Raw genomic sequence first — 21,015 nt, forward strand, 5'->3', positions numbered from 1 at the left:
TTTGGACACACCTTCTCATTCAAAGAGTTTTCTTTATTTTCCTGACTATGAAAATTGTAGATTCACACTGAAGGCATCAAAACTATGACTTAACACATGTGGAATTATATATGGAAATATATACATAAAAAAGTATGAAACAACTGAAAATGTCATATTCTAGGTTCTTCAAAGTAGCCACCTTTTGCTTTGATTACTGCTTTGCACACTGCTTTGCAGGAGTTCCCCGAGTGATGCTTAGCACTTGTTGGCCCTTTTGCCTTCTGTCTGCGGTCCAACTCACCCCTAAACCATCTCGATTGGGTTCAGGTCCGGTGACTGTGGAGGCCAGGTCATCTGGCGCAGCACCCCATCACTCTCCTTCTTGGTCAAATAGCCCTTGATGCCTTCAGTGTGACTCTACAATTTTCATAGTCATGAAAATAAAGAAAACTCTTTGAATGAGAAGGTGTGTCCAAACTTTTGTTCTGTACTGTATATATATATATATATATATATACAGTACAGACCAAAAGTTTGGAAACATTACTATTTTTTATGTTTTTGAAAGAAGTTTCTTCTGCTAATCAAGCCTGCATTTATTTGATCAAAAATACAGAAAAAACAGTAATATTGTGAAATATTATTACAACTTAAAATGATAGTTTTCTATTTGAATATACTTTAAAAAAATGTATTCCTGTGATGCAAAGCTGAATTTTCAGCATCATTACCTTCAGTGTCACATGTAACATCCAGTCTATCACATGATCATTTAGAAATCATTCTAATATTCTGATTTATTATGAGTGTTGGAAACAGTTCTGCTGTCTAATATATTTGATGAATAAAAGGTTAAAAAGAAGTGCATTTATTCAAAAAAAATTCTAATAATATATATTCTAATAATATATTTTCTTTACTATCACTTTTTATCAATTTAACACATCCTTGCTGAATAAAAGTATTGATTTTATTTAAAAAGAAGAAAAAAAAAATTACTGACCCCAAATTACTGACCAGTAGTGTATATTGTTATTACAAAATATTTATATTTTAAAAAAATAGCTTTTTTTTTTTTTTTTTTTTTACTTTTTATTCATCAAAGTATCCTAAAAAAGTATCACATGTTCTGAAAAAATATTAAGCAGCAGAACTGTTTCCAACTTTGATAATGAATCATCATATTAGATTGATTTCTAAAGGATCATGTGATAATGATCCTAAAAATTCAGCTTTGCATCACAGAAATAAATGATAATTTAAAGTATAATAAATGTAAAAACAATTATTTTAAATTGTAATAAAATATCACAATATTAAATTTTTTTCTGTATTTTTGATCAAATAAATGCAGGCTTATATACACACACACACACACACACACACACACACACACACACACACACACACACACACACGCACACACAGGTTTGACTTTCTTCTTTCTTGTTTTTTATATATATATATACACACACAATGTAAGCCAATGGGGTCCAAAAACACAACGTTGAGCAAATTATGAACCTTCTCTGCTTGACTGAAACTCAGTACAGTGTGAACAGCATGATATCTTCTTCTGAACCCATCACAGCAAACTGACACAGGAGAATAAAACGTTTCATGGTAATGACTGAGCAGAGCTGCCCACCAGCTCTGAATAATGCCCTTTGTTTTTCAAGTAAATGCACATGTAACTATACAATGGCAAAAAATGAGATGGCTGGAAATAAGGGCGGATGTAGAACTACTATAAGCATCTGCACTATGGGCTTTTATCATCCATAGTTCATGTTCTTTATGATGTTGTGTTTTTTTTTTTTGCGAGCGTGCTCTTATCCAAGGTATCTGGGGAGGTCTTTGACACTAATTGGTTGGAGCATCTGATTGCTCCGTTTTAGAAGGAAAAAACTGAAGTGCCTTTGTGATCGTCTCAGATAGTGGTACGCAACGCTTTAGGAATCTGTCTCCAGACACGCCGGTGCAGATGTCAAGTGTTTTTTTTCTTTTTCTCCTCCTCAAGAAAAGACAAAGGTAGAAAAACGAATCTTTTAGCTATAATCAGGAAAATGATTAATGTCTCAATTGCAGGTTGGTGACAGGTACAGCAGGAAGCCCAAAGGCAATTGTATGCCGTTCATTCAGCTTCTGAGAACCCCGCCAGGTAACGGAGGGGAGGAGAGGAGGTAGATAAGCAATTTGGGGAGGAGGCAAAAGACAGTTTGAAGGCTGGCTTGACGGGCACTCGGCTCTGATTTCTAGACTCTACCGCTGTTTGTTCCCCACCTCCCTCCCCCAAAATACAGAGGAAAACAGGGGATGAAGAAATACATAATCTTAACCTCAACCGTTAATAAAAATGCTGGAAATCAAAGCCTGCTGAGTCTTTGGTGACGATGCCTAAGAGGCAAAAGCCAACCTTTCTCTGTCTACCTGTTTTTTTCCACTCTGTTGTAAAAAGTAAGAGAGATAAAGAAAGAGACGGCACTAGCACCTGACACATCAGACAGCGCCCACACAACATATTTCATGAGTCCCTTTAAGAACTCTAAGAACTCTGGGCTCTTTGAAGCGTGGAGGAACACGGGGCTTCTGTCACTCCTCATTGCGCAGTTGGTGTCTCTTTTACTAAAAGTGACTTTCAGAAGAACTACCTGCACATGGGTACATCTGTACAGCTGGGGACTGAAGTGCAGTTATGCTATCGGGAACAGAGGAAGGAAGACTATAGAAGTTTGCTTTCACCTCAGCAAAGTAAAAGACAATGTGTGATTACTTCTGAACATGCACCTATTGTACAAATAGATCTTTCATACTTTATGGCTCCTAATTTAGTTTCATTAAGAGCATTTCCCACCCTCTCTCTGACTTTTTTGTTGCTTTTAAAGTGATAGTTCACCCAACAATTTACCCTTTTTCACTTTACTAAACAGTATATATACACGTCTACATATACATGTAAACAGAAAGTGTATAAACATAATTGCAGGGGTTAACACAACAACAACAACAACAAAAATCCGGAGCCCGAACGTTTTTCCGAGGCTTGGGGGTTGTGGGGGCGGTCACATACACAGGGTTATTTGGCAAAAAATAAAAATAAAAAAAAAGATTTTCCTTTAAATTAATTAGTAACGTCTCCGGTTACGAATGTAACCATGGTTCCCTAAAGAGGGAACGAGACACTGCGTCTTCTAGGGGTTGCTTTGGGGAACACCTCGTCGTGACCCGTGTCTGAAGCATACTTTGAAAAACGCCAATGTGTTGGCCGGCGACAGCCTCTGACGTCACTACCGGCGCGACTATAAATACGCGCCCGTAGGACCCGTCACTTATCTTCTTCGTGAAGCTTGCGTCCGAAGCATGGCAGGGAGCTAGAGGACGCAGTGTCTCGTTCTCTCTCAGGGAATCATGAAAGATTCCTTTAAAGGGATACGGCTAAGAACCTATCATGTTCTTTACCAAGTCTTGCCTGTCACACAGGCACTACCTCTAGCTTTCGCAAAAACTTGCCGAAAGAGCTGTCTCAACAGTTCTCTAGTAGCAACGCCCTGTTCTAGATAGGTATCAGAGGATACCTGGGTGGAGTTGCGCCCAAGATGAACGGGGCTTTAACCGACTCAAGAAAGGGCACGAAGCAACCGCGCGAAGCCCTCACCATATAGGATTTTAGAAAGAACGCAGAGTACTAGCGTGCGAACTTACCACAGTGTGGATTTCAGAAAGTGTGCAAAGACTTCACGTGCACACTTACCATAGCATAGCTTCTAGGAGGGGCTCTCATGGCACTCTGATAGAGCATCTCGTAGATGGAATGGCCCGGGAGCAGAGCAATTGGAGGAAGAAATGTACAGATGAAGCCTCGGCCACGCCTGTACCATTGCGTCCAGCCCCAGTGGAGCTGGATGAGTCAGAGGAAGCCAGAGGGGATAGTGCGATGCTCTCTCGAGTCGCAAACCGATCGACCCAAGTCTGGCCAACCTCTCCAACTCTGCTTCATCACCTTGGTGCGAAGGCGCCATTCCCCGAGCCTCAGCCCCTGCCTCAACAGGATGTCTGCTCTCACAGTGCATCTCAAAAACAGTATGTAGTACTGGAGCGCTCTGGTGAAAAAACTGAGAATTTAGTCTCATATGAGAGGAGGACTCCGAGCTCAGAGTAGCACACAATAGGCGACCCTTTTTCTTTTGGAAAAGGGGAGCGCTGCTAAACTACCACGAGAATTGCCCAAACAGCCCCTTATGTTGAGGGAAGCGATGCTTGATGTGTATAACAAATACACACTGGCTGAATGAAGCCCAAGGAGTCTTGCGTGCACACTTACCACTTACGTGGATTTCAGAAAGTGCACAGAGTCTTGTCTCTATGAGTATGTCTTTATGCTGACCAAGCCATTCTGTCTGCAGTTCATCATCCTTTGAATCCCATTAACCAATACAACCCTCTTTAATTGGCCACTATCCACCAGTACCGGCTCGGATTAAGCTGGTTTTATGTAGGATTCTACAAATAATGCCCAACAAATTCCAGTTCAACAGAGGTGGTATGAGCATAGTAAAATGCCTCATCTGCACCACTTTGTGCAGACTGAATAATTCAGCAGGATACTTAGTCAAAATTACAGATACACAGCTTGAAAAGAGGTCACGCAGAGGCTTGTGGCTAGGAGATATATGAGATTTCTGGAGCTGTGGCAGTGAGTCACGACGGATCTATCCTCCATGGGTCAATAGAAAAGACGGTCTAACACATCCCAAAAAAGGCAGAGTGCAGATTGTGTGATCCTCTCTCTTCTGAAAGTCACCGATAATTAACTCAAACCTGCAGACAAAGCATCCCACTTCTCAAGGTCGTGCATCTCTGAGGTCAAACTGATACGATTTGGTTTCACTGCACTGGCCCTCGTGAGATATCAGGTCACATGAGAGAGCTGTTCTCCTAGAAGCCCCTGAGCTCAGGTAACTAAGGTCATTTCAAAAGTGAGGGTGGATAATTGAGAAACCAACGATAACACAAATGAAGCTACTCACGTTTACAGATTCCCGCCCGCCGTACTTGATCCGAATCCTCGGCTCCTGGATGACATCCAAGTTAGTCCCAGTCACCACCAGAGGGGTGTGTCCGCTAAAAAAACACATACAAGATTATATAAATTTGAATGGGGGGAACGTAAAAATTTTGATGCAGAAGTAACTCATCTCCAATTGAACCAAAACTTCCCTTAAAACTTGTCTCTTTGTGATGTGGTGCTCAAAAGATAAGCATTTGAGAAAGTCCTGATTAAAGATGCTTTTAACTGGCTTCAGTAGATGTAATCAAACATACTAGACGTTGTCTTTGAACATACTAAAAAAAAACACACATTCTGGGAATGTCCACGGCTTGATAAAGCACAACATAGGGGACTGGAATGGGCGAGGAGATCTAGCTCTAGGTGTTTAAGTTCTTTACTCTTGAGCACTTCATTAGCCAGTCGCCGCTCGTACGCTTTTCTGTTCAGTGTGGCAACGCTCTGGTACAACAGATTCAGCATTGTGACCCCATCTACTGATGCCCTGGCATGGGGCACTCGCCCATAAGAATGAAAAAACACATAGAAGATTCATTCAATATCTGTTATCCTAGACAGCTATGTTAACAACATTAACAATATAGCGGTATCTTCTGTCTCATCTTTAATTTTTTTGAAAATATTTTACTAGAATCACCTTAAACTATGTTCATGCTTTCATGTTGAACATTAATTTGAACTTGTTTATAGTTGCCCAAAACATTAAAAAAATTCAGTCATCATTTACTCCCCTGCATGTAGTTTCAAACGTGTATGTCCTGTATATTTATGTATGCAACATAAAATAATTCTTTTGAGAACTGTCCCCATATTATTATTATTTTTAATTCATACAAAGGAAGTTTATAGTATCCAATGTGTTTTGGTTCCTAGTGTTCTCCAAAGCATCTTCTTCTGTGTTCTTTAGAAGGGAAAAAAGGGATACAGGTTTGGAACAACATGAGGGTGTTAAAGATGAAAATTGACATTTTTTGGGTGAACTATCACTTTAAATCTTCAGAGCTATGAAAAAGCAACCTTTGAGCAATACAATTTCCTTGTGAGCATGATAATATGTACTTATGTATCTACTGTATGTGTTGGATTTGGTGAAAGAGACATTTTCTTTCAGTGTTTCTCTCTCTAACTCCAGCTTGGAATGAACCTGTATCTCAGCATCACTTATGTAATCATTCTCAGCACATTCTAATTCTGTCTCATTTTTGCTACTGTATTTAATCATGTGTAGCACTTTCATACGAATATGTTGAGGCTCTGTACAATCAGTCCAGTTCTGAACAGTGAATTGCTTAAAAATCATTCCAAGGGAAAGCTTACCCAAATTATGCCATGATTTAAGAAATGTCTCTTTTTTTGCCCATATAATAGAAGTCAATGGGTTCTCATTTGGTTCCCTTGGTATTGCATTACATGCTGTTATTTAAAGTTATATTCAGACATAAGACAAACTCTACAGACTGTGCAAAGGATTTTCAGCAGCAAGAAATATTAGTAGCTCCTTTTTTAGATCTCAGAAGTGAATTACAAAAGCTTTACATTTATAAAACCGATCACCCTGACATGGTGCAACTCATTTTTTTTTTATAAGATGAAAGGATCTGAATGCAAGTCACAATAACACAACAACATACAGCCTTGAACAAAGCTGTTGAACTGCATTCAGTGAATCAGATCAATTTCTTGGAGCAATGTGTCTGATATCCGTTCAAATGGTACTAGAATTATCAGCTTCAAAAAGTCAAAAGTGTTTGCTAATAGTGATTTAAATGCCAGCTATTTGGCCAAACTTTCTGATATGCATAATCCAATACTAAAATACTGAATCATATATGTACAGTTACCTTGCGATGCTCCATTCCGGTTCAATGCGTTGAACCGTGGGGTCATCTATATACTCAAAAGTCAGGCTATCTTGAACCTGGGCGCGATCCACGCTCACGCTGATCTGAACCGGCCCCACACCCGTCAGAGAAGGGGCAGAGTAACACACAATCTCCGTCATAGTCCGTCTGAGGACAAAACAAACAGATACAAACCAATCAGATTCTGACAAGAGACAAAGCACAACACAAAGTTTTATCTTAATAACAGATGGCTAGACATATTTTTTAGACACAATATATATGAATGGCGCTAGTGGGTGGCTCTCTGCTTTTTCAACTGCAGTCTTTTCTTACAGCTCTCACTGAAAGTGCTACCTGTGCAAAGTGAGCATTAGTCAATCTCTCTGCAGCGTATTAGAGTGTTAAGCTATTACTTATTGCAACCTCAACAACACTTGAACGCATCATCCTTCACACAGGAACACAGAGCAAAATAGAAATCTGCAGTTAGCCAATATCGCCTTAAAGTTGTCCCTCTCTTGCACTTTAAAGCACTACAATCAGCCTCATATTTCAATTGTGATCCTGGAGAGATGGAAAAGGAGGAAATATAGGAAGTCGCCTGACAGAGGCATGATATTTACATAAAAAATTACAGAGAGAGGAAGAGGAAACAGTTAAAGAGGGAGAAATCTAGGTGTTTTTTTTTTAAAGAAAGTTTAAACAGTAAATAATCAGTAGCTATCTTTGATTGATAAAAGGCATAAAATGAACAGTAAGTGAATATATTGAACATTAGCCTCTATTATTCACAAAACAAATCAAGCTATTTTATTAATTATTATTATTGTATTTTCGCATTATTACTGAAGATTTATTTTGATAAGCTAAGTTTCTTAAAATAGGGATATCATGCGTTATTTAAAAAGGCTGACTCTTACTCATAAAACTCGCAGGTCTGGTTCCCAAAAAGCACACTGACGCTGCTGCCTGCCCCAAGGTTTTCCCCCATTATAGTCACTTTAGTTCCTCCAGACTCTGGACCCCGACTGGGAGACAATCCTTTGACCGATGGCATCTGCAAAGACAGAAAGAGATTATGGGTAGGAAACAAGCAAGAGACGGAGACAATAAAAAAAGCCCTTTCGAGTCGATTAACGCGGATACGCGTTTTGAGTCATTTTCTCCTGATAACCCCGAAAAGACCTTAAATTACACTTTCAGTTTTAATCGTACAGATAGGAGCAATACATCAATCGAATCTGTAAAGGGTCTACTTTTTTTTGGATACAGACATAATAACAACAAAACTTTGTGCACTTATAAAATAAAGATAACAAACAAGGTGTGCTGTCTGCAGCCTTTGTCTGCGCTTATCTTCATTTACAAACAAGTCATTAAAATGAACTGTAACTCCGTGAATACTCAACGAAAATACATGGGGGAGATATCTATAGAAAGCTTGACATGTCTATTTTTAAACTAAACAAGTGCCACCGAAAACAGATATTCTGTGATAAAGTAATCCATATGAAAACAACGCGATGTCTGTTTTTCAAGTCTCCCTTCATTATATCTAATGTGACCACGCCCCCGCGCTGAACGCGCTATTCAGATTCAAACTGAAGCGCGCGGCTTGAATACGCCCATAACAGAAGAAAAAGCAGCGAGCCTGTTCTTCAAGTGTTTATTTTACTGTTTGCTTCGCGATGAGAGGAATAAGACATAATTCACCCCAAAAAGATGTCATGTGGTTGAGGATTTGAGAAATTGATTTCCTCAGAAAAAAAGAATGCAGCACTTTATTCAGCAGATATCATAAACATGAGTAAGTCTCTTTTTATTTATTTATATACTTGTACTAGTTTTCACATAACGTGTAAACATTTTACTAGTTAGACTTTTTCCAAATACTTTTTCCAAACTATAATTCCTGACTAAATGTATAGTAATCAAGTGAAACATTATGAAGTTTCAATAACAATATACAATACTATACCATTCAAAAGCTTGATGTAAATAATATAAATGTAACAAATAGATAACTGTCACAAATGTAAAAACATGCTTTTCTTTCAATTTATTCCCCCTAAAAACCCAGAAAAATATTCTCAGCTCTTTTCAACATTAATAATAATGATAATAATAATAACAATAAATGTTTTTTTTTGTAGAAAATAAGATTGTTAAAAGGATTCTGAAGGATTGTGTGACTGGAGTAAGGATGCCAAACAATTTGTTTGAAAGTCAGCTTTGATTGTTTCTAATAAACTGTTTAACTGCACCCCCAAGTGGATATTAAATTATGTTGTGGGATAATTAAATATATTCTAAATAAACTACAAACATACAATTATATAGATTTATTTTGTTCGCACATTCTCTCTTGTAACTCCTCACTCTCAGTGGCACAGATGACTGAAAGGCTCATTATGCAGCTCATTATGCAGGCCTTTGTCTTCTCAGGTGTAAATCACAATGATATTCATGGTAGTTGACGCCTACTCGCATATGACTTTTACCAACAAAAAGTGTCTTAGAAAATTTAAATCAATATATTGTTCTCTGTGAGTGAGTAAACAAGATGATTTTCACATCATTTAGAAAGAAAAATTCTAGGCTACAAGCTCCAGTTCTCAAAAATCCCGGGAACCATTGTTCTTTATGTGTTTTTTTGCCTTATTCAAGTGTTTTAACATTTTTAGTTTTTCACTAACCACGCATAATATTTTTTTTCTCAAAAACACAATCATGTACATACATGCATTTCTTATATTATTATAGCCCAGTTTGTGCTGATTACAGTGAGATTAGACTTTACCCATTTAGATATTTATAAGAAACTGAAAAAAGCACAAATGTCAGGGCATGACAAAACTTCTCCAGGCCCCAAAAATACCCTTAGACTCCAGAGGGTTAAAGTTCAAGATGCAGATTTTTTTTTCTTTTAATGTCAAATAAACTTAATAATCTTAGTAATATTAATTACCCTGAAAAAGCAAACTGTCTCAGTAAGGTGAATTATTAAATTTATTCCATTTAGTTCCACTAGTAGCACAGAAATGACAGCACAGCTTTCTGAATCAGCTCAAGACATGCATGTTCTGAATCTGAAGCTGCCTAGATGTGGGTGGGTGTTCCACAGAAGACAGCTACATCTGTAAATAACAACTGTTCTTCATCAGTCTCATACGCCTTACTGCTCAGCTCATAAATAAAGTGATGCTAGCACATGAAAAGCATGTCTAAGGATAAATAAAAGGCTTTCAAAATGTTGTACATAAGCTCTCTAGTTCCCAGTTCTCTTCCTTTATTGTTCACAGGGACTGAAAATAGCAGATGGAGAAACAGAAACAGGCATCTCTGTCTTAAGAAAGCACGAGAAATGGATGGTGGCCGACTTCACACGTGCATTGACTAAAAATGAATTAACACCAATTTTGGTCGCGCCTCGCATTGTTCTACAACTGGTGGGCCGCTTGGGGACCCCATGTTGTCCAACAACATTTGGCAGAGCTTTTGAGATAACATGCTGCTTCTATATTTGACTGCGATATGAAAGGCATGGAGGAAAATCACACGCACGCTCACACAAACATGCATAAACGCATACAGGAAGGGGCTGAAGCGCATTTGTAAAATAAACAGTTCCCTTAATTAGCAGAGACTGTTAATTGTGGTGGTATGGATAATTGTTGGCCTTTGTATGCGTGTGAATGCTGCTGTTGATTATCTATTAACCCCAGGCGTTCGGATGGGTGTTTGAGACAGGTGCGCAAGAGTTCCCACAGGTGCTCCTCTACGACAAGACAACATGGCAACCATCCTTCCTTTGATTCGCTTAATGGCTGTTATTGTCTCCGTGTTCAATGTGTGTTCCCTGTGGTGCTTCGTGTTCATAATCACTCAATATTTTAATAACCGAGAACAAGTTCTATTATGCTGACGAGAGCTTCGCTACTTAAGGGAGGAAGCAGGGCTGCTGTTTTACCAATAACAATGACAAACACAGAGTCTTTTGTGCTTGGTGAGTGCATTAGTTCAATAAACACGCTTTTCTTTTAATGTCTTAGCAAATACACTTGTAAAGAATGCTATTAACCACTAATCTGCGGTATCATTTAAGAATCTACTGAAAGTGCACAAAAACACTACTTTAAAAAGGGCTAAATATAGCAATTAGCCGATATAAATGTTATGCGCACCATAAAAAGGTTAATTTAATGACCTTATGGCTTTTAATGACTCAAATTTGAATGGAGAAACAGTTCCAACACATTAATGCGGTTTCTATATAACTGTCTGGACAGATACAAACAATCCTGCTACTATAATTTAAATTTATAAATATATTATAAATATAGTACTGGTTTTGCTTCTAATTTGCTTACACAAACAAAATAGTATAAAAGAGTATGAGGTTGTATATAGTCTATAGTCTTTAAGGACATGTTATATTACAGTACAATATAATTGTTCGAGAAAAGGACTTTTCACACTAGAAAATGGAAAATTTTAGTTTTATTTGTTTTTTCATTTTTTAATGTCAAGCTTAACTTTATACAGTATAAAGTATGTGTAGTGCAATCATTTTCTTAACATATTTACTGAGTATTTGATAATATTACCATTTGAGTTTTTTATTCTGCTCTGAAAAATAGAGAATTATGAGATTAATTGCAAATCTGTATTTAGTTTTGTATTATTAAACATTAATAATATATACATACATATATATATATGTATATATATATATATATATATATGTATATATATATGTTTCTGTCATGACAACTCTCTGAGGGCTAGGCACGGTCATGTACATGACAATGTTAATGTATTTGGTTAATACATAACCATATAACTCCCATATAGCATACATGAATCATATCTTAGCAGATCTATACAGGTGGAGCTGGGGAAGTTGGAGAGTTTCTGAAGCAAGCTGCAACTGCTATGGCAAGCACAAGTCATATATTTGAATGTTGAGCAGTGAGCTTAGTGGCTACCGATACAGGAGATAACCAATCAGCTGTGCCATGTTATAATGATGTCATTAGGTTATCTAGAGTTTCCTGCCAGAACTATCTCTCTCTCTCGCTCTCGCTCTCTCTCTCTATATATAAATCGGACGTCTAATGAAGATATGGACTTTATGCCATATGAATCTATGCAGAAATAAGTCTTTGTTCCTAAAGAGTAGCTATTTGAACAGTTGAAGTACAGCATGTTGAGCTCTGAGTCACTCCCTGTGATTTGACATTTTCACGGTTAAAGCTCTTCTGAGAACAAATCAACCTTGGCAAGGTTCACCTGTCTAAAGGCATAACATTACAGTGACCCATGAGTTTTCTTCAATGGACCAAGTAAAGCCCAGTTTAAAACCAAAACAATGGCCAGTTTCACTACTACTTCACTGCATTATTCAGATGTAGCAGAGGTCTTACCACAAAGGAATAGAGTTGAGAAGAGCGCGTCTGGAGCTCTGGCTTACACTCCCCTACACACAAATGGACCGAGCCGGGTTTACTGTCTGTGGGAGCTGCATCCATCTCACACACGATCCTGAAAAAGAAATACACAATGACATGTTACATATAACCTTGGCTTCAATGAAAGTCACCTAAATGGATAGAAATCTTAGTTATCACAACTTCTGTTCACGCAGTACTCTTAATCTTGATTACAAAGTTTAACGTTTCGGGACTGACTCCAGAGTGAGGAAGCAAAGCATTGGAAGTCATCCCCAGTCCTGGCAACTGATCAGTATGTGACTCTTCCTCTCCCTCCATTGATTTCCTCTTGATCTCAATGTAATTTTTGCTTTGGTTCCTTGATTGCTTTAGCGCACACATTCCATTAGTTGAATTGATAAAATCACCGGCATAAGGGAATGCCAATGTATAGACATCAATATATTTTCATACCGGTTTTTTTAATTTGTCCTCTAACCTAGTAGTCCCAACAGTGGACATGCATACATCACAAGAGAATTATGTCATTTTTATTATTTTCTTTTTCTGACATTGCATCATGGAATAAAATGGCGAACTTGTTTGACTTGCTACTGGCTAATTTCAAAGCTAGCATTTTATGCATTCTAAATGCACAAATTATATATATTTTTTTACAGGATTTAACAAAATTATAGCTTGGAAATGTCAAACAATAAAACTATTTTGCTCACAAAATGATATTCCCCTTGACACTGTTTAACAATTTAGTGTGGTGGAAATGACATCACAACTAAGGGGGCTGTAAATTTTTTTATTTTTACTTTTTTTATTTTTAATGTTTTTACAAATACATAGAAAAAATAATATTAATATGGTGCATTTTTCTCCTTATTTTTATGATCACGGTTTTAAAAAAAAAATATTTTTTAAAATAAAAATAAAAATGCTGCAAAACTTACCAAAAGTTGCAAATATAAATTATGTTTTAATAAATAAATAAATACCAATAACAATCAACCCCTGGGATATTTAAGTGCCTGAAGTTGCAGATACATCCAAATACGGAGAGCCAGTGATGCCCAGCACAAATCAATACAGCGTTATAATGCACTCTGATCAGGGAACACAATGATGCTGCTACATCATACGGGCTGATCAGGTATCGGCACGGACGGGTGGTCAGATCAAATGGCATAATAAAAACACAGCCCACTGACTGGCCCTCAAATAAAGTAAACATGAAACCGACATGAAAGTTAAAATCTGAGTTGAAAGCACATGGGGGCGGGTGTGCTGCAGTCGATGTTTGGTTGATAACGAGTGTTCGCATCATCGAGGATGACTGTCAGAACGCATGCGGCACAGACTTTGCGATTGTGGGCGTGATATGGCTTCCTGCGGTGAGTCTGACAGGCTCGGAAGACAGCGTTCACAGCTGTTCGCAGTGCACATTATGCCCTCTCAATCACTCTGAGTGGAGGACTTTCATTCTAAGGCAATTAAAGGTTGTAAAAGTTGGAATGCTCAAACATTGCTGCTGCGTGGTGCAAGTTCGGCTGGTGAGCTTCAGAAATAGGCTGGCAGATGCTGTTATCACACCATTTTGTGTATGAAAAATGCACCTTTCTCCATTGATAGCCATTCAAATGTAACCATGTAAAGGTGCAGTCACATTTACCTTTGTTCATACATTTTTGTGCTTGAAATCCAGTCATTAATATACTGTAGGAATCCATGTGATTGGGAATTTCGAGTGAGGGCGCAAGATTCCTCACACAAATAAAGTTGGCCACATTAATTTGTCAAGTTGAGCAACAGAAAGTTACTTGGTTTGAAAGTAATTTATATGTGATCTGTGTTTCATCCATCATGAATTTTCATTAATGTGACCGCAACCTAATACAAGTGTGTGTTCATACTCTGACATATTAAGCTATGTTACTTGTATAAAAGGCCAAAAATAAATCAAAATAAAATAATCTACAGCAAGCTTGAGTATCTTAAATTGTACAACTTTTGTATAAAATGACCAGACAGGACTGTTGTAACACAGATATGTGCTTTCCATTTCCATCTGTGGGTTTGATGGGGTCCAATGGTGCATTCTCCATATCCTCATGACACCCATTCACCGTGCCATACAAATGAATCCACTCCCACTCGGCTTCGTCCCGCTCGGATTCAACTGCTGTCAGAAGAGAGAAGGGCTGACAAATCTCCCTCCTAAAGCCGGCAGCATGCCACGCATTTCAATTACCGCACGTTTCCCCCTCGATCCGTCTGTCCCCACCTCAGCGGCAAAGAGAGGTGCTGTGGAGACATACTCCACCTGCACGCAGACGCTGTGTGCTATTGATAACCCCTTACAACATGATGCCGCAAATGCTTGAAAGCCAAATGTTTAGAATGCCTGTGTACAATAAGGTTGATGTGAGTTTTAATGCAATGTAGAATCGCCTCACATTCTGTTGAACTGGACATGATGAATGCTGACATGATTCTCTCAAGAATAAAGATGGCTGGATACAGTGACACAGTGTCCTAGTAACCCAGTGCTAACAGGGTTAATATCGTCAACTAAAATTAAAACCATAAAAAAAAATTGTTACTTAAATTTAACTGAAATAAAATAAATAAATAAAAAAACCTTAAACTTATTTAATTTCTTCTAGTTCTTATTTCCATTTAGTTTCATTTAATTTCATTTAGGCATTCTGTACATTTATAATCAAAATGACTAAAACTTGTTAATAAAAATATAAAAAAACTATAATAGTATCTCAATAATATTTAGTTAGCTGTCAGTTCTGAAATTTTTCTTGAGCAAAAAGACAGTAAGAGTGACGGATAATGAGGAGTGTATTACGTGAAGAATAAAGAGCACCAAATAATTCCTGGGTATTTTAAAGCTGAAATTATTTTGATGCTAATATACTTTCTTCTATCACAGTTTAATATGCAGAAATTAAAATATAACTAAATCTGTAGGTTGAGCTCTTCAAAGTGTAAACACTCTGGAGATTTCAAAACATCTTTGTTTAAGAATTCTTTCAACCAATGAAATTAGTTTGGGGCTGTTTGTCTGGCCAATCAAAATGAGGGGAGTGTTTAAAGGAAACCTGTTTGAAAGCAAACATTATTTATACAATTCTGTAATGCTAGTGTGCAGGAATTACACATTTCACCTTTTAACCGAAATTCCTTTTTTAATCAAATTAAAATTGAAACAAAAAAGCTGAGAGCAGCCAATTTTCTGCATGTCCAAATCATCACGATTTCTCTCCTCTAGCCCAATTTTTACCCCAGAAGGTTTGATATTAATGATGAAATCCTGGCTTTAGGATATTTACAGACATGGTTAATGACAAAATCACAGGGATAAATACAAACAGATGCTGAGAAAAAGGAACTACTGCAGGCGGGGATGAACCCAGGTCTGTCTGGACTCTAATTGGCGCTTGTTTCTGCTTCAAAAGAGCCCTGGTCACTGCTGACAACTAGCCTTTCAGACGGAAATGTTTTCCTGCCAATGTTAAGATGTTTCTGTCAGATAAGACAGACTCGATAGAGCATAAAGGAGAAGACCATGACCAACCCTGCCTTTCATACTTAGCCCTGATTGGTCTCTCTAAGCTTGTGACATCAAAGCCGTGTTCACTGGATCCTGTGTGTGTTTAAAGCAAACTGGATGAAAAACAGAGGTGTTTTTTCCCATGAAACAGCTTCTCAGTATGTGCAAAGCAGGACATTATCTTTTCCAGCGCTTGCTATTTTGAAAAAGATTCAAGAAAAGCTAAACAAGTTTCATTCTTATCTCAGACACACTTTAACAGCATGAATTCATTGGAGTTTTACAGATCTACAGTCACTCACTGTTCAGCAATGATGTAGCCGTTCTCCTGTGGGCTGCACTGGATTCCTGCTACCTGCACGTTGTTGACCATGTCTGAGAAAGACAAACCCAGGTTCACACCACGGATGGTCACTCTGGTGCCCCCTTCTGGTGGTCCGGCCACTGGGGTCACCTGAAATGAGAGTGGAAGAGTCAGTGATTCATTAAGTCAGTAGGTTTTTTTTTGGAAACCATTCAATTTCTGTAATGACAGAAATGTCGAATGTCACATGATCCTTCAGAAATCTTCAGAAATGGCATAAAAAGTATTACTTTTCATACTTACTTTTCATACTAGTTTGGAAGGACATGAATGACATTTGGAGGGTGAGTAAATGATGACAGAAGTTTCATTTTTGGGTGCACTACCCCTTTAAAGGTTGAACATTTGAAATGTTTTAATGCAAAAACATCAGGAAAGACAAATATATATCTGCATAACACAGAGACATAATTAATAAAGTTAACACGCATAAGCCTTAACTAGTTAAATGTCTCAAAATGAACCTTTTAAAAAGCTTCCTTTTTAAGATAATTGTTCCTTGCATTGTTTCACTTTAATAGCACCAAATTAGATATCATTAAAACTCATTGAGGCAACTTCCTATCCTATTAAAGTTGCATAGTACTTTAAAATTCTTCAGTAGATCTGCATGGCTTTGTCACAGGTAATAAATATATCAGGAGGCTATTTTAGCCCTTGGAGCAGCCCACCCTCTCATAAAATGCAATATGGCCACTCAGCGTGACCTTGGCTCTGGGTGCCAAAAGCCTTGTGTGCTGTTAAAACCCAAGAGAAGCTCAGCCCTGGATCCTCTCCAGAACCAAATATCACAGAGAGAGAGAGAGAGAGAGAGAGAGAGAGAGGGCGACGGACAGAAGGCCAAATGCACAGTACAGGCACTACATACACAATCAATAAACCATTTGTGTGCAGTCATGTGGAAGTAAAACCAACATGATCAAAGCAAAAGCATCTTCTAAGTGTGCCTGTTTACTGCTCTAGAGCAGTGTGGTGCAGGAAGTGGACTAGATCCTGCAGTTGCTCAATGGGAGGAGTGTGTCGGTGAGAGTTTATGTGGACATTAATCGGTTGGGATGTAAAGTAAGTGTGTCACTAGTGAACCTTAGGGTGGAAGTTTATGAATCTTTTATTGCTTCTTGGACAAGACAAGAACAATAAAAGAAAGAATGGAATGCTAAATATATTCATATCGGTACGAGTCAGCATCAGACTGACTATATCTAAGACTAACTAATTACAGCTAAATAAACTGCCGAAACAATACAGAACTGATATCAGAACACAATGTGGAACTGATTTATGCATATATATATATATATATATATATATATATATATATATATATATATATATATATATATATATATACTGCATTCTACTTTTTTTTAAAGCATCAATGTTAGAATTACATGACTTCATATTAAATAGAGCATAAAATATTTAGCATTTTAATCTACCATTACATCATAGATTTCAGCAGTATGTTTAAATAATTATACATAAAACAAAAAGGTTTTATATGACTTTTGTCGCATACACTGCACATTTGGACAAACAGGCTTGCGGTTATTCTTGAAATGCAAACATAAAATGAAATAATGTAAAAAATTAAATAATGAAAATAAAAATATAAAAATAACACTATAATACATAAAAAGTAAAACTGTATATCTTAAAAAAAAGATAATCCAGACTTCATCTACATTAAACACTGTGAGGTTATGTATTTAAACATTTATGCATACTGGAATTCATTTTTTAAACTAGCATGCAGTATATACTGTAAACCGCAGAAAGCAGTACCACTATCCAACTCCAAACATATTCACACCTTCTTTACAGATTACATAGATATATCTTTAGAGATGCAACCTTATTATTTATGCTTAATGACTTGATAATGAAAGGATGGTGGAGTGTACACTGGCGGCAGTGCTTTCATCTGTAGATTAAATCTCATCAGCTCATGTGATAATAGTCTGGGCGTCAGATTCCAGCTTCACCCCGAGTGCGGTGCTGTTCTGACTAGCCATTACAGACATCAAATGGGCTTTATTCATAGAGCATAAATATCTCTCACACTGACTCAATACTTCAAAGTCTCGTCCGCCCACTCGGAGGTGAAAGCACTGCCTTGTTTGACCCAGAAGACGGCCTCCTCTGCCACACAGCTACTGGTTCCAGAGCTACAATTTGTACCCGTCTGCAATTTCACCATCATTACAAAAGCAACTGTCTAGATTCTGGTCATGGAATGACAATGTAGACTTCTTGAGAAGATCTTCAGAGTTCTCACTGGTTGTTTGGCTTTGAGTTATACAGACACCTGCACACAGAAACAATCCCAGCCATGGGCCAGTGTCATGTCTTAAGAGTGTCTCAGGGACAAACAGGAAGTCTCTTCATTCTTAATGCATGCTTTTTTTTAAAGCAGAAGCCCAGCCTGGATGCTCCTTACCTAACATATACCTGGGCATCATGTCCTTTTGCAGGTAAAAATTGTTATTGTGTGCTGCAGACAGTTTGGAAAGGTTCTTTCATTAAGATAATGCTTAATACCAGCATGTTCTAATCTAAATGGGATGCATTTCCTGTCCTCTGAGGGTTTTCACACGCTCAACTGCTATGTATAATTAGGAAGCTGTAATGAAAGTGTGCAGCGGGAGGACGAAAGGTGTGATTTGTTCCTGGGATTCTTTTCAGCTGATTCAAGCACATCCTAAATTCACATTGAGATGCAATTTACGGGCTTGATAAAACTCAGCTTATGACTTGTTTCTTGCTACATAAGCTGCACACTAAACACTTTATTTGCTCTTAAATGTCCCTGTGGTTGGCTGCAATAAATCCTGAAAAAGAGGGAAAAGTAAAAGAGGGCCTTGGTTTGAACTTCAGCCAACAAAGCAAGTGTTTAAGCAAGGAAAGAAAGGAACGAGGGACTTGAAAGTGGTGCATCCGGATTAAAATTGGAGTTTGTTTTTGAGTAAGTCAAGCTGAATGCTTTTCTGTAAATAGACATGTGACTTTGTGGAAAGGCTGTTTTGTACTATACAAGCGTTGTAGCTCTGATGGGAGAGAAGGTTCTATCAGGCACAATATAATTTATTCATGATGATTTTCATCATGGATGGTCACTCTCCCTGTCAGTGTTGAGCTGTGTGTACCTGTGTGTATGTGTATGTAAAAGATTATTTCCTGAGGCTTTGGTCCATGTTTTGAAACAAATTCATGGATGGGTGCAATTGCATTTCAAAATGGCGTGTGACATTCGCTGACCGGGAGATCCTTGCCCCCCAACCCCCAACTATACACACACTCAAATATATATATACATATACACACACACACACATATATATACATACATATATATACATATATATATATATATATAGAGAGAGAGAGAGAGAGAGAGAGAGAGAGAGGGAGGGAGGGAGGGAGGGAGGGAGGGAGGGAGAAAGTCTATAATAGATTCTGAATATTAAGCTATATTATGCGTATTTAAAATTTGTGTCGTATTTATAAAAAGCAATGATCAGTAATAATGATTTACTCAAACACAAATCCAACATCAATATTGATATAAAAATGCATTAAATGTCCAAAATTCAAAAAGTTTTTATGGCTGATCCAAGATCAGTTCTGTGAAGCTTGAACTGACACCAACCTTTTCCGTGACTGAGCTACTAAGAAGAGGCTGAGAGACCATCTGAGGAAAAGAGCGATGTCAAGACCAGCGTCAAGTGCTTGACTTTCCTCCATATTCATCTGATGCTGAACCCTCTGCTTTCACTGAAGACTTAAGCCTCATTAATATTAATAAGTCTTTAGAGGAGGGATAGAGTGCTGCTTAATAGAAGCATTAATCATTCATGACTGTCATTTTCTTGTAGGCAGATCTCACTAATGTCTATGTATTTGCACAAATCAGCTTACGAATGTCTATATTCAGATAAAAACACACAGGAAATGACTAAATTAAGAACAAAAGACAATCGTGGCAACAATGGCTCTAGAGGACAATTTTTACATTTATGTGCTAAGTACTAATTTGCTTGGAAGGAAATGCTCCACTGTGTGTGTTTGAAACTAAATTGAGTGCTCTTTTCTACTTGGATGGGTGTTGTGGTCATCAACCTTAAATCATGGACACTATATATTATATAAATACTACATTTTTCATAAAATTGTGTGTTGTATTTTAAGACTGGCCTATAAAAAACATGCTTGCATGTAGTAGCATATAAAGTCTTCACATACTTTGTTATTATAGTTGCATTGCAAAGCTATTTAAAATAATCAATACTCAGTGAAATGTAGTACTAGTGCATTTTAATTTAACTAATATATATATATATATATATATATATATATATATATATATATATCAGTGATGCGCGGGTTGATCCAAAGTGAACAGGTGCCTGTGGTCGCCCTACGGTTGCCCGTGGTTACGAGTCATCCAAAAATATGTTTAATGATATTCGGGTCGCGGTCAGTCGGTCATTTTTGAAATACATAGGCCTACACTTTATTGGGTGAATAACTGGCGTGAAGATGACGCACGAGCTCAGTCTGCACATAGAGATAGAGGAGGCAAAGAAGACTGCATGGGGAGCAACGTCGCTGTTTTTGGTAAAACATGATTTTGACGACTTCATTAAGTTTTGTTTTATAGAAAACTCTTTTAAAAAGATTTTCGTTTTGTATAAATTGTATCTTAATTTTGATCAATGTTTTATACATTGATCAATTAATAAATAATTGCTT

The 21,015-nt window shown here is 37.5% G+C and overlaps 1 protein-coding gene across 1 annotated transcript in view; it reads right to left on the reverse strand.

Annotated features, from left to right (window-relative positions):
* LOC132129438 (plexin-A2-like) overlaps window positions 1-21,015 on the reverse strand; it is a 193,320-nt gene that overhangs the window by 42,416 nt on the left and 129,889 nt on the right. Inside the window, exons 13-17 of the mRNA XM_059541037.1 lie at window positions 16,203-16,354; window positions 12,321-12,438; window positions 7,815-7,951; window positions 6,892-7,059; window positions 5,010-5,103 (exon numbers count right to left, since the gene is read on the reverse strand). Of these exons, the coding sequence (XP_059397020.1) occupies window positions 5,010-5,103; window positions 6,892-7,059; window positions 7,815-7,951; window positions 12,321-12,438; window positions 16,203-16,354 (669 nt within the window). The remainder of the gene's footprint in view (window positions 1-5,009; window positions 5,104-6,891; window positions 7,060-7,814; window positions 7,952-12,320; window positions 12,439-16,202; window positions 16,355-21,015) is intronic.

This window comes from Carassius carassius, chromosome 46 (genome assembly GCF_963082965.1).
Source record: "Carassius carassius chromosome 46, fCarCar2.1, whole genome shotgun sequence".
Lineage (NCBI taxonomy): Eukaryota > Metazoa > Chordata > Actinopteri > Cypriniformes > Cyprinidae > Carassius > Carassius carassius.